The sequence below is a fragment of the Schistocerca serialis genome, chromosome 3 (genome assembly GCF_023864345.2).
Source record: "Schistocerca serialis cubense isolate TAMUIC-IGC-003099 chromosome 3, iqSchSeri2.2, whole genome shotgun sequence".
Lineage (NCBI taxonomy): Eukaryota > Metazoa > Arthropoda > Insecta > Orthoptera > Acrididae > Schistocerca > Schistocerca serialis.
The window spans coordinates 197,610,993-197,638,886 of NC_064640.1; the positions used below are offsets into that span (position 1 = coordinate 197,610,993).

The following is a 27,894-nucleotide window of genomic DNA, read 5'->3' on the forward strand; positions in this document are numbered from 1 at the left end:
ACACTATATATCTTCTTCAGACCCAGTGTAGCAGTAAGGCAGGGGACGCCACACACTTTCCAAACTATTTTCCAGTATAAAACAAACTTCACAACAGACAACAATCATTAACGTGTGTCACAAAAGTAAAATGGCCGTAAACCTAGCAGAGTCAGTGCAAGGCTTATAAACACTTGTGGTGCTTCCCGTGGACATCTATGGAAGCTATGCTGCGCGCGCATCTGCTGTACAGCCTTCCAGGGAAATTACAGTTTATTTCAAGCTTGGGAAAATTATTTTAATTCAAGCTAAATTTTTACAGCTTGATGTAAACTGAGTAACAGGTTGATTTTTCAATCTTGAATTTTCAACTGAACCTAAACTCAATATCCACCTTGAAATAAGCTGTGTAACAGGATGACTTTTCAATCTTGAATTTTCAACTGAACCTAAACTCAATATCCACCTTGAAATAAGCTTGAGTGCTAGCTGGGTTTCCATTCTCTCCTGTGTGTGCCTCTCAACAATCTCTGATTCCACTATTTAGTGAGTTGTCTCCTATATTTTTAAATTATTCACAGAACTTTCTTTACTAAATTTACTCTGAGCTTACAAAAATCATGGGATATCTCTTAATATTTTTTCACAGTGCAGTGCAGCAACTTGATGTGGCATGGACACAATAAGTTGTTGGAAGTCCCCTGTAAAAATATTGATCCAGGCTCCCTCTATAGCCTTCCATAATTGTGAAAGCATTGCTGGTGCACAATTTTGTCTGCAGACTGAACTTCTGATTATCTCCCATAAATGTTTGATGGGATTCATGTTGGGTGATCTGGGTGGCCAAATTATTCGCTCAAATTTTCCAGAATGTTCTTCAAAACAATTGTAAACTATTGTGGTCCAGTGGCATGCTGCTTTATCGCCAATAAAATTTTTGCCATTGTTTGAGAACATGAAGTCCACAAATGGCTGCAAATGGTCTCCAAGTAGTTGAACATAACCATTTCTAGCCAATGATTAGACCAGCTGGACCACAAGACCCAGCCCATTCCATGTAAACACAGCCCACACAGTTACGGAGCCACCACCAGCTTCCACAGAGCTTTGTTTACAATTTGGGTCCATGGCTTCACAGTGTGTGTGCCACATTCAAACCCTACCACCAGCTCTTACCAACTGAAATCAGGACTCATACAACCAGGCCTCAGTTTCCCAGTCATCTATGGTCCAACCAGTATGGTCACAAACACAGGAGAGGTGCTGTAGGAGATTTGTGCTGTTAACAAAGGCACTTGTGTCGCTCATCTCCTACCATAGCTGAGTAATGGCAGATTTTGCCACACTATCTAAATGGGTATGTTCTGTTCATCATACATCCCACATTTATTTCTGTAGATTTTGTGTTGCTTGTCTGAAAGCACTGACAACTCTGTAAAAATGCTGCTGCTCTTGGTCATTAAGTGAAGGCCATCAGCCACTATGTTATCCGTGGTGAGAAGTAATTTCTGAAATGTGGTATTCCTGGCACGCACTTGATGCTGCGGACCTCAAAATATTGAATTTCCTAATGAATTCTGAAATGGAATGTCCCAGGTATTTATTGCCAGCTACCATTCTGTGTTCAGAGTCTATTAATTCCCATAGTGTAGCCACAATCATGTCGGAAACCTTTTCACATGAATCACATGAATTCAAATGACATCTCTTCCAATCCACTGACCTTTTACACCACGTGTATGTAATACTACCACCATCTGTATAAGTGCATATTGCTATCCCATGACTTTTGTGACCTCAATGTTTATCACTCTGTGAATCTTTTGAACATTACTGACAGGAGGCTGATAAGTCTATAGGTTTCTTTTTATGTTAGTCTGTCTCATTTCTTGTGAGGTTCAATATTAAACACTGCTCCAGAATCTGTTAATTACCTTAATCCATAATCATTCCATCAACAATTTAAGTTTCCTTTGTATGCACATTACAATGCTGGGCCATCAGGTGTCACCATGTGAACCATTCAATGAAACATCATCAATATGGGCTTTTGGAGCTGAAGGTCCACTCATGTACCTTTGAAGATTTGCACAACACAAAGCTTTACACCTTGCCTGGACTTGTCAACACCAACATTGAACTGGTTGGACGAGTCTCGTTTCAAATTGTAATGAATGGATGGATGTGTACAGGTATGGAGATAACCTCATGAATCCATGGACCCTGCATATCAGCTGGGGTCTTTTCAAGCTGATGAAGGCTATGTAATGGTGTGGGGCACATGCAGTTGGGGTGATATGGGTTTCCTGATACATCTGGATGTGACTCTGACAGGTGACACATACGTCAGAATCCTCTCTGATCACCTGCATCCATTCAAGTCCATTGTGCATTCGGATGGACCTGGGCAATTCCAGCATGACAATTTGACACACCACATGTAGAGAATTGCTACAGAGTGGCTCCAGGAACACTCTTCTGAGTTTAAACACTTCTGCTGGCCACCAAATTTCCTAGACATGAACATTATTGAGCATATCTGATTCGCCTTGCAACGTGCTGGTCACAAGAGATCTCCTTCCTCTCACACTCTTATGGGATTATGGACAGCCCTGCAGGATTCATTGCATCAATTCCCTGCAGCACTTCTTCAGACATTAGCCAAGTCCATGCCGCATAATGTTGCAGCACTTCTGTGTACTCATGGGGGCCCTACATGATATTAGACAGGTGTACCACTTTCTTTGGCTCTTCAGTGTAATTTCATATCATTTCATATTCATTGATTTCATCCCCAGTGTTCCATTCATTTCATCTCAGTGCATTTTATTTATTTCTAATACTGATTATTATTTTACATCTATTCTCAGAATTCTCCACCATTTTTATGTGGTGAAGTCTCTTTGAAACAAATAACACCTTCCCATCCATCATTTTGTAAGTCAGATGAAACTGGAGGTTGCTGAATCCCATGATTGTGTATAGTGGAATTGAGGTGCTTTAAAATCAGAGCAGAATTTCTGATTCCTTTAGTCATCAAATTGCTTTAATGAGTTACTTCAATGGAATGTGCAACTGAAGTAGATGAGACTTCTCTTCAAATATTTATTTATTAATGACATAAAACTGAGTGCCAAATTTCTTATTGATGTGTGTTACTGTGTTCTTATTCACATGTTCCTATGATTTTCAGTTCAGTAAATGTCAGTTTTATTTTGCTCTTCTGCAGAGTCTTGTAATTCCACAATTCAGTCAAAATAGCCTAGTAACAAAAATGGTTTAACAGCTACATCATAGATTCCCTCCCTCTATCCTGTTAGTATCTGATCAATAATTATTTCTGGATGCTTTGTTACTCTTGAAACATAGGTAATTGATGGTGATATGCCATAAACATGCACAGTGATCTAATTTGACATTAGTGAAGATCTTCACAAATAAAGATATTTAATTTAGGCACAGATATATTGTTCATGGTATAATGTCTCTGTACCTTTCCAGTTTACATCCAAGACATGAACTCCTGGCTCAGAAAACCAATAACAACATCCCAACTCCCCAAATCTGATACATTTATCTAAAACTGTTTATGCTGTTTGGCATTATTTACAGCTATTTTAGCACACAAATAAACTAATTGAAAAGAGACTGCTATAATGTGATAAGTTTTGGTACTTATCTGCATTAATGAAAACTCAAAATTCTCCTGTAGGCCCAGTCATGTTAATTTTTGGTCATTATTCATGAAATTAAGACACTGTTTGCCAAAACTCCATTTATTATTTCTTCATATGATAACATTTTCAGAAAGCACCAAACAAAATACTTAATTTTCACTATACAACATAGGACTAAATATTTCTTCCTCACCATAGTAGCTTGTAACAAAAGAGGTCAGCGAGAGTACACAGTGTTTAAAACAACTGACATTCATGTTGCACATTTGAAATTTCAATAAAAATTGCAACAGGTGTGATGAAGGAAACGTATGTTTGACACTTATGAGACAGTTGAGGTAGTATTGGTGTGCCTTCTGGACTTGAATAGCCTCCTCCCTTTTGGACATGGAAGTTCAGTGAAAACAATCCTCTAGAACTACAGACAATTTTCAAAACAAAAATAATTTGTAGTGAATGTATACTCAATAAAGAACCAAAGAAACTGGTATACCTGCCTAATATTGTGTAGGGCCACCACAAACACACAGAAGTGTCACAACACAATGTCGCATGGTCTCAACTAATGTCTGAAGTAGTGCTGGAGGGAACTGACACAATGAAAACTGCAGGACTGTCCATAAATCCAGAAGAGTATGAGGGGGTGGAGATTTCTTCTGAACAGTATGTTGCAAGGAATCTCTGAAATGCTTGATAATGTTCATGTCTGGGGAGTTTGGTGGCCAGTGGAAGTGTTCAGAGTTAGAAGAATGTTCCTGGAGCCACTCTGTAGCAATTCTGAATGTGGGGGGCATTGCATTGTTCTGCTGGAATTGCGCAAGTCTGTTGAAATGCACAAGGGACACGAATGGATGCAGGTGATCAGAGAGGAAGCTTACATATGTGTCATCTATCACAGTTGTATCTATATCTATCAGGGGTCCCATAATGCTCCAACTGTACATGCTCCACACCAGTACAGAGCCTCCACCAGCTTGAACAGACCTCTGCTGACATGCAGGGTCCATGGATCCATGAGGTTGTCTCCATATCCATACATGTCCATCCACTCAATACAATTTGAAATGAGACTTGTCCTACCAGACAACATGTTTCCAATCGTCAACAGTCCAATGTCAGTGTAGATGAGTCGAGGCAAGGTGTAAATCTTTGTGTCATGCAGTCATTAAGAGTACACGAGTGAGCCTTTGGCTCTGAATGCCCATTTGGCAATGTTTTGTTGAATAGTTCACATGCTGACACTTGTTGATGGCCAAGAATTGAAATGTGCAGGAAACTGTTGAAGGGTTGCAATTCAGTATTGTTGAACGATTCTCTTCAGTCATCATTGGTCCCGTTCTTGCAGGATCTCTCTTTCACCACAGTGATGTCAGAGATTTGATGTTTTACTGGATTTTTTGATATTCACAGTATATTTGTGAAATAGTCATATGGGAAAAGTCCCATTTCATTACTACATTGGAGATGCTGCGTCCCATAACTCGTGCGCCGACTATAACACCAAGTTCAAACTCACTTACATCTTGATAACCTGCCATTGCAGCAGCAGTAACTGACCTATCACGTGTGTCAGACACATATTGTTGTATATAGGTATTGCCGACCGCAGTGCCTTATTCTACCTGTTTGAATACGCGTGCCTATACCAGTTTCTTTGGTACTTCAGTGTATATTTGTGAGTAACATTTTAAATGTAGCCAAAAATGCAGTTTTGCTTTCTGAAATTAAGTTTTGATTGAAGATGGAACCTTCCAGAATCTCTAATTTTGTTTTCATTCTTACTTTCAAGTAGATTTCTTTACATATATTAATTTTATTGAAGTTTCCTGCTGAACTGTAATCAACAAAGTGAATATGAGGTAAATCATAATAAATTCTCTCTAGTTATCTTTCAAATAAGGTATTGTTTGTTTTGAATGATTTCAAATTTTTCAGACTGTATTTCTTACAAAGTCTAAAAGAAAACCAAAGCTACTAGACACAGGTAGAATCTATTTATTCCTGTTTTTTTTTCTTTTTTTCTTTTTTTTTTTTGTATTCAAAGAATGACAAATAGGATGACACCTTTCATTACGAAATATTATGTATACATTTGTTGAAAAAACCACTACTGAAAAGTTTACCTCCTGAAACGTTTACTCTTGAATTAAAAGTAGTGTGGTTTCTGCAGTAGTCTAGATTCCAATGATTCTTCAGTATCAATGTATCATGAATTACAAGTCTGAAACTATATAAAATATTAGGAAATGAGTATGATATTGGTCTCTTCATTTTGTCAATTTGGCCTATTTCCTGGTACCTCACAATAATCTGGATTAGTTTCAAAAGATGATTTCAGCAGCAAGAGACTTGTATATACACAACACAAACAATGCTCTGAGAGTATATTGCTGTTTCATGTCTAGTACTGGTAGCTCAAAATATTTTTTCTTTATTCAATGAATTAAATGATTCTTAACTTTAAATATGTACCTTTCTTTCAGTAAACGTACGAGACTCACATTTAAAGGATGTTCTGCTATATTAACATGCTAGTTCATATTAATTTAAAGCTATATATTCAATCAGTTCCCTTGCACCAGTATTCACTGAGTCAGATGCACCAATTGTCTGTATATCCAAATTCAGCTTATGGTTACTGGCTCTCTATTTGTCATACTCTAATATGTTTGAGGGCTGTTGAGCTAATGCTTTACGTCTTGGTAACTTCATTATCTTTGGATCTTTTACTAAAAAATCCTTCTGGTTATAATGGAGCTGTGTTTTTCACCTGGTTACTACACTACAGATTGTTACTTCCAGTACAGCATTCTCCTCCTCTTTTTCTGGTATTACTGTTGTCACTGCTGATTATGAGGATGTTTATATTACTACTAACATTGAGGATGTTGATACTGCTTCTCCTGCAGAAACTAGTGACTCATCCACTAGTGATGGAGATACTGCTGCTCCTGCTAACTACGCTGCTGCCCATTAAAACTGCCACACCAGGCAGGATAGTAAACAACCAAATTTTATTTGTTATACATTTAAATATAGGAAAAAGATTACATGATTAAATCTGTTATTGACTCAGAGACATACAGAGTGTGAGATTTAGTACAATAAGTCACCTCTGACATCAACAATGGCCCTGACCCAGTTGAACATCGAATCTGACTGAGCCTTATTGATAAATGTTTTTATGTCATTCCTTGCTGCTTCAGCTCCATGGTAGAGTTCATCAATCATAGTGGCTGGTGAGTGGTCATAAGTCAGTCTGTCAACAACCTGTGACCTGGTGTTTTCACTGAGTAAAATATGTGGAGAATGTACTGGGCAGAAAAAAGTTGCACACACTTTCTATCGAAATAAGTCAGTATGGCACAAGCTACATGCAGTTTGCATTATCATGCTGGAAGACAATGCCACAGAAACCTTGAAGATAGGACACAGCCACTGCTCTTAACACCAAAAATGCAATTGCTATTGAAACCAGAGGTGACTGACTCACGTACTTGACACCACCCGTAGCACTACTCAAGATGCTGCAGCTGTACAGTGATAATGAATGTTTTCTGCTAGCATTTGTTCACCCCTGAGCCTCTGCACACAGAAAAAGGCACTGTAATGCTGTATGTACAACTGAGAGTCATTTTAAATGATGACATTCTACTGTTCCTTTATCCAGTGTTGTCATGTCTCTGCACTGCTGTATATAGGGAAGCCACAACAGTGGACACAGTGCTGCAGTTGTACAGCACTTCAAATGTTGTACCACTCTACATGTGGATACTTGTAAAGCTACAAAGAAGTCCATTTTCTGACTCAAATATCTGATGTGGGTGTTTTCATCTTACATGGCTGAGCAAACAATATCTCTCCTTTTAGACACTTGTCACATGTGGCCATTCAGATCCCACATTGTGTTGAGTATGGCCTTCTGAACCCATGGATCCCACATTTGCATGAAAATCATAGGGTCCAAATCAACAGTTGCTGGTAGATGTCACTCCTCCTTATACTAGCCATAACATGATCTTCTTACAGATCTTACAATTTGCAAATTTAATTTCTGAATGAGAAACCTACTGCATAATGTTTCACTTTGTATTTCACCTACTTTTGCAGGTGCACTGAAATGCAATCATTTGCATATCCAAACATCTTATACATTTTGTCCCAATTTGACATGTGTTCTGTGACACCTGCACAGTGTTGCAATTTTAATGGTTAACAATATACTTTCATTAATGTTGTTTCTAACTAATCTACTAGGAAAGATTTTGGTTCAAATACCAGCAGCTGACTATTTTCATAGTTTTGAGGTTCTCCTGGCAATAACCAAATTTAGCTGAACACTTCATTGTTAACGAACTATTTTGCACGCAAGCATTTTGTTTTATAAAGCCTGTAGATTACAATTCTTGCTGATATTGCAAGTTCCTGTAACTACTCTCTCATAGCTATGGAAACAAATTACAATACCATTCTTATTAAAGGCTGGAATTTCTTTACTTTTAATTTTGTTACCATGACTACAAATTATGCATAATTTTTCTCATGTGTAAATATTGTTTGTGTTCCCAGAATGAATTTTCCACTCTGCAGTGGTGTGTGCATTTTTGTGAAACTTCCTGACAGATTAAAACTCTGTGCTGGACCGGTCATCAAACCTAAACCCTTACCCATGAAGGCCAAGGGAAAAGGTGGTGTACCACTTTTACAGGACGTGCCAAGTGGATGTCAGGATTCATGGCAAAATCATGACCAGGTAAATGACATCCCATAAATTATGGGCAAGAATCTGGTGTAGTGGGTCATTGGGCGTACAGTTACATCAACCCAAAGGAAAGTCCACAGCTGAAGAATAAGACTGATGGCTCTTGTGGGATGGGATGGCGAGATTTCTACAGAATCAAGACTGATATCAGCACCAGCAACAGCTAGCCACACAATAACCTGTAAAGGATGGTGGTGTTGGCAAAAGCAAAACATAATGAGGACATATGGAATCTGCCAGTGTCACTTGTCCACTTTAGCCAACTAATTGTTCAAAAATGTGCACATATGTAACTCATTGAAAACCAGTATGCCTAAAATATGAGATATAAAAAAATTTATTCTCCTGATGTTACATTTATTGGCTTCTTCAACTCATAATCAAACTGTCACCTCTCACTCTAATCTAGAACTTAGTACTTTTTACAGAACAGTAGGTCACCACAACCAGATTTTGTACTCATATCTGTTGGCCTTGCTAAGTCATGACTAAATCATCATCTTCTGAACTAACCTAGACCTCAAACTAAGCTACAGATCTGTCTGTCACAACAACATACATTCAAAGAATAATATTCCTGCATGCTGTACTTTTTATGTAATTTTGTAGTGGTTGCATTAGCTGGTTGGGAATACTTGAGCCATTAGTTTGATTCCCTGTCTTGCAATTATTTACAAATTAACAGTTCTGATTTATTGAAGGTTCTAATACTTACTTGTTTATCAAATACAGCAACTTACCAGAACATACTAAAACATTTGATCGACTACCCTGTTTTGAAGCCAGAAGGAAGTATGAGTGAATCCACATTCTGAACATGGAAACTAGTTTTGAAACCACTTTATCTAATCTATCAGATGATACAGTACCATTCGTCTTAGCTGTATAATAAACTCAGACTACTCATCCCATGGAGAAACAACCAACAACCAACCTCCATATTGATGTGGCCAGAGAAATCCTGACTTCCTCTTCCATAACCAGAGGGGGGCAAATAACCAAGGTGTCCTCCCAAAACAAAACAGATCTGCAGCCTAATATCAGCCAGTGGCTGAAAAAGCCCCAGGCATCAGGTTACAGAACAGCATTGTTACCATGAATTTAAAACTGAAAAAATCCAAGAACCAAAATCTCATAGGGATAAAAAGAAAAAAGAAATGGAAAAAGTAACATAAACCAAAATTTGATCTGACAGAAGTAACTAATCCACTCCCTTCCTCTCCGTATGCAGATGAACCTATGAACACTATCTGTTTCATAGTATCCAGATGCCTAGTAGTGAACATTAAGATGGGGTGTGCCAGCCAGTTTGGTTTTCTGGTGCCTTGACTTCTTCTGGGGCCACTGCCAGTGAGATGTCCAAATGTCTGCAAAGGAACGGCAGCCCTTCCTTCATCAAGAGCTGAAACCAGAGAAGGTAGTAATGTTGGACACAGTGGTCTTGGGCAAAGTCAACATTGCAACTCATGCCAAAGCTGTTTCATTGGGTTCATGTCAAGATTCATGGTAGGCCATTCATTTCAGAAGCATTATTGTCCACAAACAATTGCCTCACGCATGTTGCTTTACGACAGGGTGCATTGACTTTGCTGATACGAGCTATCACCATCTCGAAACTGGTGCTCTTGTGTAGACAATAAACAATGCTTTATAATGTATTCATATCCTTCCACATTTAGCGTTTTCTTAAGTGCAATAAGGGGACTACACCCTAACCATGAAACACACTCCCATACTGTAACACAACTTCCTCTGTACTCACTGTTGGCACTAAGCATGATGGCAGTTAACATTCTCTGAGAATTTGCCAAACCCAAACTCTTCCATTAGATTGCCAAATGACATAATGTAATTCATCACTCCAAATAACTCATTTATAGTCATCCACAGTTCAGTGTTGTTGAGTTTTACATTACATTAATTATCGCTTATCATTGACTACAGAAATGTGTGGTGTATGAGGAGTTTCTCAACCATTTTAATCCATTATTTGTAAGTCACTACACATGGCTATTGTGCTAGTTGGTCTACCTTTAACACTTTGGCATTAAAGAGTGATTCCTTTCAGTAGGTTTATGCAATTTTTTATGGTTGCCTTCCACAATGTTTGATGGTTCCTGTGTGTCAGTACATGACATCTGACTAGTCTTAGTTTAGCTTTGGTTGTTCTTTTGCTTTTCTACTTCACAATCATATCACCAACAGTTGGCTTATTTAGCTTAAGAAGTGCTGAAATGTCCCAGATGGATTTATTACTCAGGTGACTAGTCCATGTTCAAAGTCACTGAGCTCTCATGATCAACCCATTCTGCTGTTTCTGCTTCTCTACTAACCCCACAATATTTCCAGCCTCTTTATATACAGTTGGGTCCACCTCTTGTGACATGTGATGGTCAGTTCCACATTTACAAAGGAGTATCCATGTACTTTCAACCAAATAGCATATTGTCTCACAGGAGATGCAGGAATAACCAGCAAATTAATAATACCCTCTCACACTTTTGCTGCCTTTGAAATCCCATTTTTCAAAAGTACTTCAATAGAACTATAATTATTATTATCACAACCTAGGAGAGCTCTGTCCACTGAAGGTCATTTACCCCACTGTGTGTGTTCAGTATAAGTGTTGAAGTTGTCCAGATGTGCAAGAAGTTACTGTGGCTTTCGCAAAAACTGAGGAAGTAGCAAGAGAGCATCTGAATAAATGCTGCTTCACACCACACTAGAAGCAGTAGCCATCTATGTCCAACTGTTTGTCAGAATAACAACACATAACACTGACCTCCTCCTGACAGAGAATCACTTACCAAGAGACAGCAGATCTTATGGAACAACTATCCTCATCTTTTAGATTATGTATTGGGTGATTTTAACCCTCAAAGTCTCTTGTGAGCAGCATCACTAAGATGAACAAGAGGTCAATCATTACAAAGACAGCTCTCTGAATTTGATCTCTGCTTGCTAAACACAGGAGCTATAATAAATTTTAGTGCAGCAGAATGGGTTGATCATGAAAGCTCAGTGGTTTTGAACATGGACTAGTTACCTGAGTAATAAATCCATCTGGGACATTTCAGCACTTCTAAAGCTGAATAAGCCAACTGTTGGTGATATGATTGTGAAGTGGAAAAGCAAAAGAACAAATGCAGCTAAACCAAGACCAGTCAGACCTAATGTACTGACAGACAGGAATTGTCAAGCATTGTGAAGGGCTCCTGTAACTGAATGGAACATTCGTGGGGAGGTCTGTGATAGCAACTACTTCCCTATTGTACTATTCCTCCCGAGTTGAGCAATAAAAAATTTGTGCTATGCTGGACTCTTAGGTAAGCTGAATGGTAAGCTAACACCTCCAAAGTGCACTTCAGTGTGCACCAGGAGAACATAATTGATGGGTTGGTACAATATGCTACTGCTGTGATCATACACACTGCAGACACCACAATCCCCTTCTTTTTGGCTCCTCTCTAGTGGAAATGTGTAACATGGTGGCTTCAAGAGATGAGAGAAATGATTAGAAAATGTATAGGAGCACTCAAATGTCATAAACACCACTCATTAATGAATGACTTAACTTTGTTCAAATGTTTCTAAAGAAAAGTAATATTTTTAATAAAGAAAGGAATATTAGGAACAATATGTGTTTTCTGTGAAGATACACACCCCATCCTCTCAAGTACTGGCTCATTTACACTGTATTTGTGCCCACTGTATGCCTGCGAGAAACTCTGGTATCTCTGCCAGTGCAGACACTGACACTGACCCCCAGAATTTTCTGAACTTCAACATCACACTTTTGCAGCAATGTATGGTTCCAACAATCGCTCCCTTCTCTTGAAAATTTCTAATGTGTGGTAGAATGCGACACTTCATCGTTCTGCTCTTAACACCTATAAACTTATGATTTCCATTTTAGTGAAAGGAATGCTCAACAGCACTTTAGCTTTATGTTCTCATACTCCCTCAAGAACTGGCCATGGTGGCAGTGCGGTTCTAGGTGCTGCAGTCTGGAACTGAGCGACCGCTACGCTCGCAGGTTCGAATCCTGCCTCGGGCATGGATGTGTGTGATGTCCTTAGGTTAGTTAGGTTTAAGTAGTTCTACGTTCTAGGGGACTGATGGCCTCAGATGATAAGTCCCAGAGTGGTCAGAGCCATTTGAACCATTTTTGAACTCCCTCAAGACCCAACAAAATAAAAGATCAAATGCTAGGACACCTCATCAGTGATTGTGTTGGCTATACATATATGTACACTGGTGGACATGAGCATCACTCTCCAGTGTGTGTGTGTGTGTGTGTGTGTGTGTGTGTGTGTGTGTGTGTGTGTGTGTGTGTGTGTGTGTGTGAATGTGCACTGTATTCACTGCAGTACCAACAGCCATATCCAAAGCTATACAGCACATCAGAAACCAGACTTTCTCATATGCAGTGATTCCTTGAGTGGACTACAGACAATAGAACAATACTACTCACAAAACTGCCTTGCTCCCCAACAAATTGTGACAAATTAAAAAGGGACTATTAAGGAGAATCAAGCTTCACTCTGAGCCTCTTGAAAACAGTTCATCTATATATTTTACTTACGTATCAGCCATACTAGACTTGAACATGAAATCGTCTTCCGACAAGAGGACCCTCATATTGTATGTGTGGAGCACCCCTAACAATGTCTCATATCCTCATAGAGTGCATCACTCTGGATTATCTGCAATGTGAGCTTAAGCTAAATATATCATTATCTCATTTTTAGCTAGCTATAATAAAACTGTCAACAGTGTTTTACGTTTCTGAAGAGAAAGTGTACAATACAACAAAATTTAGTGTGAACTCATCTGCAATATTAGAGGGGGCAGGCGTAGATGGAATGAGTTTCACTGCAGTTCTGGCCCTGGGAGACCTGGAGCTATGCTCAACCATCAGACCAATGCATATGATGATTTTTACCCCCTTTTTTGCTGGCCAGGATCCAATGAAATGAGTAATTGGATTCAGTTGTCTTGCTGTACACAACAGATGTGATGACAAGATGTGCCTTGCCAAGATCTACTTTTACTTGGATGGTACAATAATTGACAGAACAATAATGAAAAGCTAAAGGGCTGTGACAGTCATGGGCAGAAATTGACAAACATTTGGTGTCAACCAGCAGCAGATCCTTGTAGCCAAAGAAATTTGAAGAACAGAGCCTCATGTCAGAGGGAGATGACACTTTTGTATATATTAAGCGTTTTGGCACTATCTCATGTAGTGAACTTGGATATGATGAAACCCAACAAAGTGTCAAACTTAACGAATGGAGTGGGACAGCATGTCTATCAAGTTATTCTTTTGAAGGATGGAACCACAGTAGAAGACTCCATCGCCAACTCAAGAAGATATTAACTGATCTCTACAAGGGAGATCAACAATGAGAAATGCAGTCAGAAACTCTGGGCATATGTGGCTACAATCAGACAGCACCTGATATTCTTGAGGACACAGATACATTTGACTCCTTCACCGGTTCAATCCGTAAGCAGAAAAAGAGACATTTGGAAAATGGAGGACAATAAACTAGTATGTTTCCATTATAGACACCCTGGGTATGTTGTATGCTAGTCTAAAGAAAGGAAGATGGCTGCAGGCAGCCTGAAGAACAAAGCCTATCAGTAGAACCAACATGCTGTAGGCACTCTACATTGCTATGCAGAGGTTCCAGTCACTTGCCCATATTGAAATAAGTAAAATTAATGAGCAACAGTCTATGGAGGTGGAACCACAACAAATGAAAATTCAAGAATTACTGTCACTAAGATGTCAGGAAATGACATTGACATCATCCTTGATGACCAGTCTGTCCAAGCATCATTTTCTGTTGTATCAATTCTTATCATCAACAGCTGAAGAATATTATGATCTGACACTGAGAGGCCATTGTGCTGAATATTGCAAATATAAAATGCATTCAGCTAAGGGAAACTGTGTTACAAAAACAACTATCAGTTACATAAAAGAGCTATTCAAATTTATTGTTTTATCAATGCAGCCATAATGTTATCCTTACATGGAACTTTTCACAGGAATCACAAGCAGTCATAGGCCGTGGAAAATTTTTGATCCAAATTGGCACAGCTACTTCAGCAAATTCACATGATGATGAAACTTCCTGACAGATTAAAACTGTGCGCCAGACCAAGACTCGAACTCGGGACCTTTGCCTTTCGCAGGCAAGTGCTCTGACACCATGTTCAATCACATCCCAGAAATGTACAGTGGCGTTCAGATCTGGTGAGTTCAGGACCAGCACATCAATTGGAACTCCCCACTGTGTTCCTTGAACCACTCCATCATGCTGCTGGCCTTGTGGAATGGCGCATTATCTTGTTGAGAAATGCCACTGCTGTTGGGAAACGTGATTGTCAAGAAGGGGTGTACGTGATCCGCAACCAGTGTATGATATTCCTTGTCCATCATAGTGCTTTGCACAAGCTCCACTGGACCCTTGGATGCCCATGTGACTGTTTTCCAGAGCATAATGGAGCTGCTGCCAGCTTGTCTCCATCCTGCAGTACTGGTGTCAAAGAGCTGTTCCCCTGGAAGACAATAGACTTGTTCCTTCCACTGGCATGATGAAGAAGCCATCATGATTTATCAGATCATGCAATGTTCTGCCACTGGACCAAAGTCTAGGATTGATGGTCACATGCCCATTTCAGTAGTAGTTGCTGATGTCATGGTTTAACATTGCCACATGTGTGGGTTGTAGGCTGTGGAGGCCCATCATTAGGAGTGTTTAGTGCACCATGTTTTCAGATGCATTTGTACTTTGCACAGCATTAAATTCTGAAGTTAGTTCTGTCACAGTTTGCTGCCTGTCCTGTTTTACCAGTCTGCCCAGCCTACGACAGCCAACATCTGTAATGAGGGGTGGCCCCCAAAACCCATGACTTCTGAATGTGATTTCACCTTGGTTTCATCACTTCTTGAAGACACTTATGGAAACACTTCTTGAACACCTGACAAGTCATGCAGTTCCCAAAAGCTCATGCCAAGCCTCCAAGTCATTGCAATCTGCCCTTGGTCAAACTCAAATGGGTCATGCGCCTTTCCTATTCTACAAACAGAATGCACACTCACTGATACTACGTGCACCATATGTGTGTCTGACTAGCAGTCATTCCTCACCAGGTGATGCTACTATCATCTGGACAGGCTTATATCAATAGTGGGTCAGTGGTCATGATGTTCTGGCTGGTCAGTGCATTGTACCCATCTTTAAAATAGATATCCTGACATAAAATTAATAAAATCTAATTCTAAAATAATTGTAAGTTTAGCAGTGACATTCATTTTTTCCCTGAAATTCATCAATCTTGTAAAAAGACTTTTTTATTAGGTACACTTTGAGAATTTGGGTAATTGTTTATGAAGATATTTAATATTTGATGGGACTGCATTAAACAGCTTAATGCTGAAGTAATAAATTTATACTGAACCAGATTAAGACTTTTTAGTTCAATATGCAAACTGTTTTTGGTTCTTGTGTTATATTTGTGACATTTAGTGTTGTCTTTGTACAGAGAAAAGTTATTACAGACAATAATCAGCAAGGAAGAAATGTATTGTGATGCAGTGGTATGGATCCCCATCCTTTGAATCAGATACCTGCAAGAATACCTATGGTGGACACCACTCATTATTCTAATGGCTTCTTTTGCACAGTGAATTTATTTATTTTCGAGAGGTTGGTTCCTCCAGAATGTAAAGCATATGACATTAATGAATGAAAGAAGTCAAAGTAGGAATTATTGGTATCTGCTTCAACCACTAAAGTGATAACCTGCAGTGCAAAAGTGGTAATCTATGTCTTTTAAAAAGCTGAAGAATGTGGATTGACCAATTATATTTACTGTCTACATAAGCAACCACGAATTTTTTATCCTCAACTTCCTGTGTCGGTTGACCTCTACACTTTAAGTTAATTCCTTCAAGGATTTTTGTGGTGTATTGGATTTCATGTTATGGGTTTTATCTGCATTGAATGAGGTACCATTTGAAGAAAACCAGTTTAACATTTCAGTGAAAACTTTGTTCACAATTTGTTCAAGACTATTTTCTGACAGTTCATCAGTGAAGAGAGTGGTATCATCAGCAAAAAGGGTAAATTTACTCTTTGTATCAGAACCAAGTGGGAAGTCATTAATGAAAATAAGAAATAGCACTTGACCTAAATTAGAGTCTTGTGGCACACACTGCAACTTCATGTGCCCCACTCAAGTGAAGCATGTTCTCCAGATAGGTCATTCTACATTACAGTCTGCTTTTGATTCTTTAGATATGACAGAAGCCACAAATTAACACCACCTACTAAAGCATAATACTCTGGCTTTTTCAAAAGGCTTCCAAGTGATCACAAAACAATGCCTATTGGTGACATTTTTCTGTTGATGGCTAACAAAACTTGGTTTTTAAAAAAGAATATTGCTTGTTCTGTAGAAAGATCAGACTGAAACCCAAACTGATTTTTGTTGAGGATATTGTGGAAGTTTAGATGACTGAAAATCATTCTGTTCATGATTTTTTCAAAAATTTTTTTAAAATATAGTTAAAAGGAAGAAGGGTTAATAATTGTGTCATTACTTTTGTCACCTTTTTTAAACAGTGGTACCACCACAACCAGTCTAGGAGAGATAATTCCCTCTTGCAAAGATGAACTGAATATGTTACTTGACACTGGACTTATAATATTTCAATATTTTACTAGAAATATTGTCTACCCAGACAGGTTTTTATTTTTATTTTTAATTGACTTAATTAATCTTTCAATCTCATTTACTGAAACATGAGATAGAGATATCTGTGGTGTTCTGTTTGCCAGTACCTGTCTGTAGAAGAGCCATCGCTTCATCCACAGAAACTTTACGGCCAGCTTTCTCTGATACTGTCAAAAATGTTTGTTTAATATTTCTGCAACTGCTTTAGGTTTCTTTACAGCACTGTCACCTCATTCAATTCCTATGTGTTTTGTGTTCCCCATTTTTCTGCCAGTTTCCCTCTTTATCACATTCCAAATGGTTTTTATTTTGTTTTGTGGTATCTCAATTTCAGATTTTATGTGCATACTCTTAGATTTATGTATTACCTTTTTTTAGGGTGTTACAGTAAGGTTTACAGTGCTCCTATATCTTTGGGTCATTGCAAGTACTGAGAGCACAATATATGATCCTCTTTGTTTTGCAAGATATTTTTATTCCTGCAGTGAGCCATGTTTTCTTGCCAGTCCCTACATGTCAGCAATGATCATAGCCATTAAATGTGGACAAGGAGAGCTCTGAGTTACCATTTGTCATGAACAGCCATAATTCGTCACTATATTAAGTGTAAAGGGACTGCCAAATCTGTCTATCAAGGCGAACTCAGATCCATCAATGGAAAATTAAACTATGCTAACAATAACAACAGCGTACTAGAGAAATCTACTACCCAGCTTGACTGAGAAAGGAAATTGACCATCCATCATCAATTTTTGGATGCATTCAAGTCTGGAATGGAGCTATGGACCTGATGGCTGGATGTGAAACATGGTACCAACAATGGGGACCATCATCCATTAGTCATTGCTCATACAGAATGTCACAAACAGAAGGATGTATAGAAAGTAGAGAAGATGCTCTGAGTCATTGGTCCTCACTGTCTTCCTTGTGAGAAAGAATAATGGCACATGGCCTTTCTGCACTGATTACCAATCGATGAACAGAATCACCAAAAAGGGTGTATACTGGGGTGACACTTCTTTGTGAAGTTTGGTTTTTACTACAAAAAAATGAATTGTGTGAAATTTAGCCTCAATAGTGAAAGGGGGAAAGTGTCCGTGGCTCCTAATTTGAACAAAAACTGCATAAAAATCTTTTTTTCTGAAGAACATTATGCATAAGTATCTGATTAACCAATGACTTTATGACTTTTAACTTAATTATTAATACTGCTGTATCAATATAATTAATACAATCTATAAAGCTACTGTATGCACCATCTGAGAGGAAAGTATGATGAGAAAATGATATTTTCTTCTAAACAAGTTTATTCTGTAATAGGGTCTCTTTTATAAACATATGGCGATAGCCTGTTTAATTTAATTCCCTGTAGGTTGGTCTTCTGTCAGAGTATCTTGAACAAAATCAAGGATTTGATACACAATGACTTGATTAAAGTGTTCTTTGACCATTCACTCCACAATTCCAGTTTTGAATTTAACAATGATCCATGCCAAGCCATTTGAATTGTTTTTAAAGTTGGTATAGTCAGACTCATCATTTCATCTTTTCATCCAGAAACCTCCTGAGAGCGATTTTGTATATCTGACACCTACAAGTCAAACACAAGGGTTATTTTTTGAATGGTTTTCAGTTAAAACATACTGGTCTAAAATAGCCTGAATTTAATGCTATTGTGTTAGAAACCAATGTTTTAGCATAGAGGTAAAAAGCATTCAGCATGAGTATCATGAGATGTCTGTTGCCTGCTCTTTTCCATGTAGCTTAGGTAACCAAAATATATGTAAAACTATCAGCTCTGAATGTGTAATAGATCCTTCTGACATTATAATTTCAAATAGATTTGTGTGTAAATTTATAAATACTTAACTTACTGAACTACTGAATTCCATATTCACTTTGGACTTGTCTCTTCACAGGTACCTTCACTCACTGAGACACTCTCATTCTCAGATAACTGGTAATTAATTCCATTCATGAACTTTGGCCCTTCTTTCAACCATTGGTGGATCATAAACATATTACTTTCTACAATATATGTTGTTGTTGTTGCTGCTGCTGCTGCTGTGACCTTCAGTCTGACACCAAGTTCTCTCATACCAAAAATTTGCCCTCTTTCAAACTCTCTGGTTTGACACTGCAGTTTGTGTATGCATCTGCTAGGCATCCTGCATATCTGCTCAAGTCACACTGAAGCATTACTTTCCATTTATAGTGACAACAATAGCTGCAGGCACATTTTACCAGTAGGTGGTGTCATGCCACGATTTCGATGTTGACCTAGGATCAGTGGGCCTGCGTGGTTCAAATGCTAAACATTTCTGCAGAACATTCTCATGTACGTGTCCTGTGAATATGAACTTCCTATCTCTAGTCATTTGAGATGTTTTTTTTTTCAATAACAGTCACATCCAGCATGTCAATAGATTCTATATTTATAAACACTAATTCTCTATCAGTACTCAGTTTACAAAACTTACTCAGTGGCCTTTTGAACCATGAGAGACTTTGATTTAAGCTTAAACAAATGGGTGTAAATAAACCTATGTTATCAACTATCACTTACAGAAGAGATATTAAGGTTACCAACAGCTTAATGTTAATTAACCACCTGCTAAAGCATGAGACCTGAGAAAATGGGAAAATGTTTATATTGAGGATGAAACTGAAATGAAAACAAAAATATTCATTGATAAACAGTGACATTATTTTAAAATTGCCTTTCCCCTCTTGAAAAAATCCAGGAAAGCCATTCCCAAATGATGGGTCACCAAGGGAATAATTACTTCCTGTGTAACCAAGAAAAAAACTATGCATAGTAAGTAAGACAGACAGTGTTCCAAACTTCCAAAGATACTTGAAAAAGTATAAAAGATTCTTCTAGAAGGCCACAGCCAATTCAAAACAGATCTCAAAACACCAGATTTTTTCATAGGAACCAAAGCCAGATGGGACTCACCTGAATATCTCCAGCTGAATGGAATAAAAATCTCTGATGCAAAACAGATTAGTGAACATTTTAACTTTCATTTTTCAAAGATTACTGATAATCTAATGTCAGAAATCATTATGCCAGCAGTACCACACAAATCTATTTGATTTTGATTTGATTTGATTTATTTCATGTTCCATAGGTCCAACTGTGTTGGATACACAAGGACGTGGAATGACTCAGTTTTTTACAAATACAACCTGATAATCTTATAGCATATACAGAAATTTGAGTACATAATTATATAAAAATTTATACAGTAAATTCTTTGACCAGCAATACAGAAAAAGAAAATACATATTTTCTTAGAATCATTAAAACACTACAGAAAACAGATACAGAGCACACACAGATACAGAGTTCAGGTTAAATAACATTCTTAATGGCATTATGTCAACTTGTATTATATAATATTAAAATATTACAATTTATTTAGTTAAAAATTCATCTAGACTGTAAAAAGCTTTTTCTAGCAGAAATATTTTTAGTGCTTTCATAAACTTACTCTTGTTATGAATCTCTGTCTTTATTTCGGGAGGAAGAGCATTAAAGAGTTTTGCTCCAGTGTAGTGGACACCCTTTTGTGCCAAGCTCAAATTTCTGAGCTCGCTGTGTATGTCATTCTTCCTCCGTGTGTTATGCTCATGATAATTACTGTTTGGTTGAAATATCTCTATATTTTTACAAACAAAACACAAGAGATAAAATATATTGGCATATAGTTGTGTATATTTTAAGTTTACGAAAACTATTTCTACATGAGTCTCTTGGGCGCAATCCACTTATAATTCTTAAAGCTCACTTCTGTGCAATAAACACTTTACTTGACAATGACTGGTTGCCACAAAAAATAATTCCGTACTCAATGAGAGAATGAAAATAGCCATAGTATGCCACTTTTGCAGTGTTAGGTTCAACACATGTAGTGACAACCCGTAAAGCATAGGTAGCAGAGCTAAGCCTCTTACAGAGATCAATAATATGTGAAGACCAGCTCATTTTCTTGTCAATGTGCACTCCAAGAAATTTAGTTGTTTCCATTCTTACTATTGGTTGATTACCACATGTCATACTTATCTCTCTCTCTTTTTCTGTTTTTGTACAGAATTGAATAAAGCTGGTCTTATTGGAAATTTAATGAGAGACCATTCACCTTGAGCCAATTAACCACATCTGAGAGTATGTGATTAATGAGTTCCTCAAGATTGTTGTCTGTTCTACTGCTCATAAAAATTGTGGTATCATCAGCAAATAATGTAAATTTACATGGCAGGCTTGTACATGATGGCAGATCATTTATAAGAATCAGGAATAATAGTGGCCCAAGAATTGAGCCCTGAGGCACTCCACATGTAATGGAACTCCATTCAGAATTTGAGGAAGTGTCACATACTCCACCCGAGCTATTCAAGACAACTTTTTGTTTTCTGTCTTGGAGGTACGACTGTAGCCAATTGCCTGCAACACCACTTATTCCTACTAATTTTGCTTTTTGCAAGAGAGTCTGGTGATGAACACAGTCAAATGCTTTGGATAACTCACAGAAGACACCAAATGCTAGCATTTTTTCATTAAGGGTTTCTAGGACTTCATTTGCAAGTGCATAGACTGCGTCTTCTGTTGAACGGACCTATTGAAAGCCAAATCAGCTCTTCCTGAGAACTCCATTCTTCATTAGATGATCAGTAATTCTTACATGTATTAGCTTTTCTAGAATTTTCGAGAAAGCTGTCAGCAAAGAGATAGGTCGATAGTTAGTTAGTTCAGCTTTACCGCCCTTTTTGTACAGGGGGTTCACAATGGCATACTTAAGTCTACTGGAAACAACACCTTTCTGAAGGGAAGCATTGAAAATATGACAGAGAATGTCCCTTATCCACACACAAGAATATTTCAATAAATTACTAGATATATTATCAACCCCTGCAGAGTTTGTACTTTTTAGAGACATGATGATGTTTTTAATTTCTTCTACATTGACGCGATTAAGGTGCATTTCTGAAATTGTGTTTGAATACACTGCTTGACATAGAGTTACAGGTTCATCAACATTGGGCTTGCAACCAATCTGTTGAGTTACTGATAGGAAGTGTTTATTAAAGATCTCATCCACTGTTTTGGGGTTATCTACTAGGGTAACTTCATATCTGATTTTATTTACATCTTCTTTGCTTGTTGTGTCTCTTCTCATTTCTGTTTTTACAATGCTCCAAATTGTTTTTATTTTGTTATTGGAATTATCTATTTACTTCTCATAATAAAGGGATTTTGATTTCTTTATTAGTTTCTTCAAAATTTTACAGTATAATCTACAGTGTTCCAATTTTTCTACATCTTTACAGAATGTCATTGCAGCATGTTCCCATTATCAGACAGGACAATTTTTATGACACCAGTAACTGAGAAAGAGGTGCTGATAACCACAAGAGCCATAAAATCATCAGATTCATGTGGATTTAAAGAATATATATGTAGAGACTATTGCACTGCAATATAATATGATCAATAGTTTAACAAGCAGAGGACATTTCCCAGAAGTATTAAAGACCTCAAAGGTAATTCAAATCTTCAACAAGGGGGTCAGTCATGATATAAACAATTATCATCCTATTTCCATTGTCCCAACTATATCCTAGATATATAAGAAAGTCATATGCTGTAGAATCATAGTACTTTTATAAAAAATGGAATAATTGACCAAACACTTATTTGAATGTAGTGAAAACAGGACTGTTAATAATGCACTGAGCAACTTCTTGAAGTCTTCAACCAAAAGAAATTGTCTTCTGGACTCTTCATTTTCTGAAATAAGGCTTTCAGAATAAACATTGACAAAAAAAACTAATAGAACTGCAAACTTTTGTTAACTCAGGATGGAATCAGAAATTTTGATTGACTTAGGAACCCTATATTCGTGGTTTGTTATACCTTTGAATAATTATTCAGTCAACTCATCTAATCTTCAGCATTCTTCTGTTGAAACATGACTCAAAGGTTTGTGTTCTCTTATCTGAACTTATTATCATCCACATTTTTCTTCAATACAAGGCCCTAAGACAGGCAGATACCTTCAGAAAAGACTTTCTAACACTTAAATTTGTATTTGGCTTTAACAAATTCCTCTTTTGCAGAAATTCTTTTTTTGCAATTGTTAGTCTGCATTTCATATCCTCGCTAGTTCAGCCATTGCCATTTCCTTTGCTGCTCAAATAGCAAAACTCATCTATTACTTTTAGTGTCTCATTGTCTCATCATAGCTTGATTTAATCTGACCACATTTCATGGCACTTGATGAGTAATCTATTTTCAAGACACTATCAATTCTGTTCTGTTCTGTTACAATTTCAGAAAAATTGGATGATTTATCCAAGAGAAAGAGTTTCACAAGCTGAGCGAGTCAGTAATGCATTGGTCCATCATGGAAGCTGTTATTTTGCTTGGCATTGGTTGACAGGGTTGTTAGATGTGCTCTTTAGTGATATTGTTCCAAATTCTGTTCAATTGGCATCTTAAATCATGGTCAACATACTGCTACAGATGACAACCAAAGAGGTCTTGCTCTGAAAAAAAAGCATCTCAGACAATCACTCCTTGTTGCCAGGCCATATGGTAGGTGTCAGCCAGACTGGTAGCCTACCGCTATATGTGGCATCCACAGACATGTCTTCAGCCCAGAATCTCACTGGTTGGAGTGAAATTTTCTTCAGTGATGAGTCCCACTTTGAACTGAGCCCTGATGTCCTGCAAAGATGTGTCTACAGATGCCCTGAACAGCTGTGGGATACCAACCTGACTGTCATCCACCATGTGGCCTGACAGCCAGGAGTGCTGTTTTGTTACCCCATGTGACAAGCCATCCTAAGACTATGTTTCATCAAGATAATGGACGGCCACACATGGAAAGAGTTCTGACTGCTTGTCTTCATGCTTGCTAATCCCTAGCTTGGCCAGCATGGTTGGCAGATCTCGCCCCAATTGAGAATTTTGGAGCATTATGGGCATGACCCTCTAACCAGTTCAGGATTTTGACAATCTAGCCCACTAGCTCAACTGAATTTGGCACAATATCCATCAGAATGACATCCAACAACTTGTTGATCAATGCCAAGGTGAATAACTGCTTGCTTCAGGGCCAGAGATGGACCAATGCTTCATTAACTTGCTCAGTTTGTAAAGCTCTTTCTCTTGAAAAAATAAAAATAAATTTTTTTGAAAATTGTTTGCTTGTACACATACATCATGACTACCGATTTCTGTCCTATTTGGACAATTGCTTCAGGGTGCATTTTTTTTTGTCTTGTAGTGATTTATGAATGTCACTAGTGTTTTCAAATTGTGGTATTAGTTGATAACAAATTTCACATGGGAGTAAACTCATTACAAGTCTGTTGTCAATATGCCCAGCTGTTTAAAAAGATATTTACAAAAGGTTATAGGATGGATGCCTCATATTATCCTTAGTATACTCGCTTTCTTCCTCCATGGTCTTTGACAAGTTACCTCTGAATGTGATGTCATAAGACATTAGTGGATAAAATATGAAAAGTAAGTCAACATGTTGGTCATTTTCATCTCCAAAATCTGATATTATCCCTAACACAAAAGCTACAAAGCTTAGACATTTAAGAAGATCTGTAACATGTGGCTTCCAGTCCAGAATTTTGTCAGTATAAACACATAAGAATGTAGAATATTCTGTTTCATTTATTGATTCACCCTTGTGCATTATTTCTAATGGTGCAGACAGACACTGTACAGTACTGATCTGCACATGTCATGTTTTAGTTAAGTTCAGTGACAGTTCATTTTTAAGATAATTTTATTTCCATTTTCTAGTGTTGAAGTTGCTCTGTTAGAATTGTATATAATATTTATACCATCAACAAATAGAACTATTTCTGCTTTTTGACTTGATGATGGAACATTGTTTGTATATAACAAGAAAAATGAACAAAAATGTGGTCTACCATTTCTTTGTTTTAAGTGAATAATAGTAGTAAAAAGAGATTGGACATCAACTCCAGATTAGTAATCTGGTGTATTCTAGACATGACATAGACAACACAATCATTTATTGAGAAATCCAAAATTCAGTTAGTATGATAGTTTTGCATCAGCCTTGCATCCAGTACCAGACACCATACCGCATCTTTCTCTTACTGAAAGCAAAAGAAACCATTTGCAAGCATCATTTTGGTTTTTCAGAACAATTTTTATCCATTTATGGGACATTCCTGTAAAACCTTCCAAAACTCTTGTTGCATACCTCATTATGTAGTTTTGTGAAATTCACAGGTGGACATAATTTGAGGATGTGTACTTTCAGAAAAGTAGCAGTTTGCATCAATTTCTTGGAAGTTTCAGACTGACACTCATACTGATTTCATTATAGAGAGGGAAGGTGTCTTAAATGTCCTGGCAATGAAAGACTGGCAGCTTTACTGGACTCAAAACATTTACCATTACAAATGTATGTGAATATGTGAATGCATGGTAGTCAGATTGTGCCAAATTAACTGGATATAACAAACAGTTCATAATTCAAATCTCTCACATGTCCCATTTTCATAGAAGTGTCTATTGGTCTGAAGAATAAGATTTAGCATTTTATTTTGCAATCCAGGCCTCTTCTAATGTAGTTTTTCCATTTGGTCCATAAAATCATCATAGTACTCATCAGCTATTGTTTTACCCTTTGCAGGAAAGTCGGTCCGTAGAATATATTTTTTATTCCAGAAAACACCATTGTTAATCTTTCTAATATATAAAATAAATTAAACATTTTTTGATGCTAGAACAACAGTACCATTTACTGCTCTGATTGCTGTTTTATTTTTTATGTGATGCAATGAACGCATGGTAACAAATAAGTCCACAAAATCAGTTGATGTCTTCTCAAAATGCTCTTAATTGTACTGAGAAATACACTTTCATATTTGCCGTACATATACATTCAAAAAATTCAGCACCTACCCTAAACAAAACATTCTCATAGTTAATTCTTCATATGAAATATGCCATGCTCTATATTTTGATATGCCCATGGTATCAGTTATTTCACACACTTTATGTGTTGATTGCACAGTACTTCCTTGGTGTTTCCATGAAGGTGAAACTTCATATAAATCAATATCATCTGTGTGGCAGAACAGGAAATTTTCACCTTGCCCTCATACATATCCACAAAACACAATGCAAAATGTATTTTATTCTATTTAGTTTTAGATCAGGATCCTTCAAGCTTTATAGACTGAATGCTACCTCAAGTATGCTTTCACCATCTATTAATACCAACAAAATCATGTCAATCTGCACATTTATGCCCTAATTGCTGGCTCCAATACTACCCAAGTTCCACCAATATCTCAATCAACAACATAGTAAAATACAATTTACTATGGAGATTGAAAAGAATGGGGTGCTGTCATTCCTCAAATTGGATGTTTATGGAAAGCCTGATGGTAAACTTGGCCACAGAGTATACAGAAGAACCACCAGCACAAGCAGGTACCTCCAGACCTCCTCCCATCATCATCCTATGCAGAAGAAGTCCGCCCTTCACACTTAAACCAGGAGGTTTCACAGGATCACACAAATGATAATACCAATAAAGAATACCTAACACCCCTCCTCATATTTCAAATATCCTATCAAATTATAGAAACAGTTTCCTCCACTACTATACAAGATCTAAAGTCGCTCTCATTCAGCAGTCAGCTCAAAACAAAGCCCTGAGGAAGCCCACTTGCAATAGTGACTGAAATGTCGGACAGTTTTTTATATATTGACAATGTGGTCAACAGCCCAGAAGAATTTTCATGACCAATTATTCCAATCAGTCATTCCTCATAGCCCAGCTTTCACATATTACTCAAGAGACCTATATTATTCAATGTGCATGCTTTCTCTACTTAGTTATTTACATGTTCCATTGATCATTTGGTATGATAGATTGCAATGTTGTGAAATTAGCCTTTTATATTCACATCACAAATTAATTTGTATGTATGGGTACATTCTGAATACCGCGGTGGTCTAGTGGTTCTAAGTGCGCAGTCCGGAACCGGGGCACTGATACGGTCGCAGGTTCGAATCCTGCCTGGGGCATGGATGTGTGTGATGTCCTTAGGTTAGTTAGGTTTAAGTAGTTCTAAGTTCTAGGGGACTGATGACCACAGAAGTTAAGTCCCATAGTGCTCAGAGCCATTTGAACCATTTTACATTCTGAATATTTCTAAGTTTTTTGTATTTTTTGGTATTAAAAAAGAAAAAAAAGATATACATATGTGGTTTAGTAATTCCTACCCACCACCTTTTTCACGTCACAGTAATATAAATTCTCCTGTGGAACAGAAGGGATTGTCAAGGAGAAATTTTCTATGTTGGTTTTTGAATTTTATTTTCCCGTCTGTCACATATTTTATATCACTGGGCAAGTGATCAAAAAAATTTTTGCAGCGTTGTGCACCCCTTTTTGTGCTAAAGACAACCTTATTGTTGTGATTCTTGAGTTTCTCCCGGCGCATTTGATAATCAAAATATCCACGGGTGTACTGCCGGTCTACAGTGTCCAACGGGCACAATATTTCGGCGATCATACATGTCGCCATCATTAGGTGAACTGACGGACTGAGCTCCTGTGAACGAACCAGCACGGAGATCCGTACTCTATGGCTGCTCAGAGGGAACTGGGTTCGGTCACGGCGTCGGCCGATTTAAATACCCTCCGC

At 37.6% G+C, this 27,894-nt stretch overlaps 1 protein-coding gene across 9 annotated transcripts in view; it reads left to right on the forward strand.

The window, feature by feature from the left end:
• LOC126469904 (bestrophin-2-like) overlaps nucleotides 1-27,894 on the forward strand; it is a 668,302-nt gene that overhangs the window by 397,815 nt on the left and 242,593 nt on the right. The window contains exon 1 of one of the 9 annotated variants that reach the window (XM_050097255.1): nucleotides 8,314-8,409. The exons of the other annotated variants lie outside the window; for them this stretch is intronic. Within the exon in view, the coding sequence (XP_049953212.1) occupies nucleotides 8,402-8,409 (8 nt within the window). The 5' untranslated portion in view covers nucleotides 8,314-8,401. Of the gene's footprint in view, nucleotides 1-8,313; nucleotides 8,410-27,894 lie in introns of those variants that run through there. 9 annotated transcript variants of the gene reach the window in all.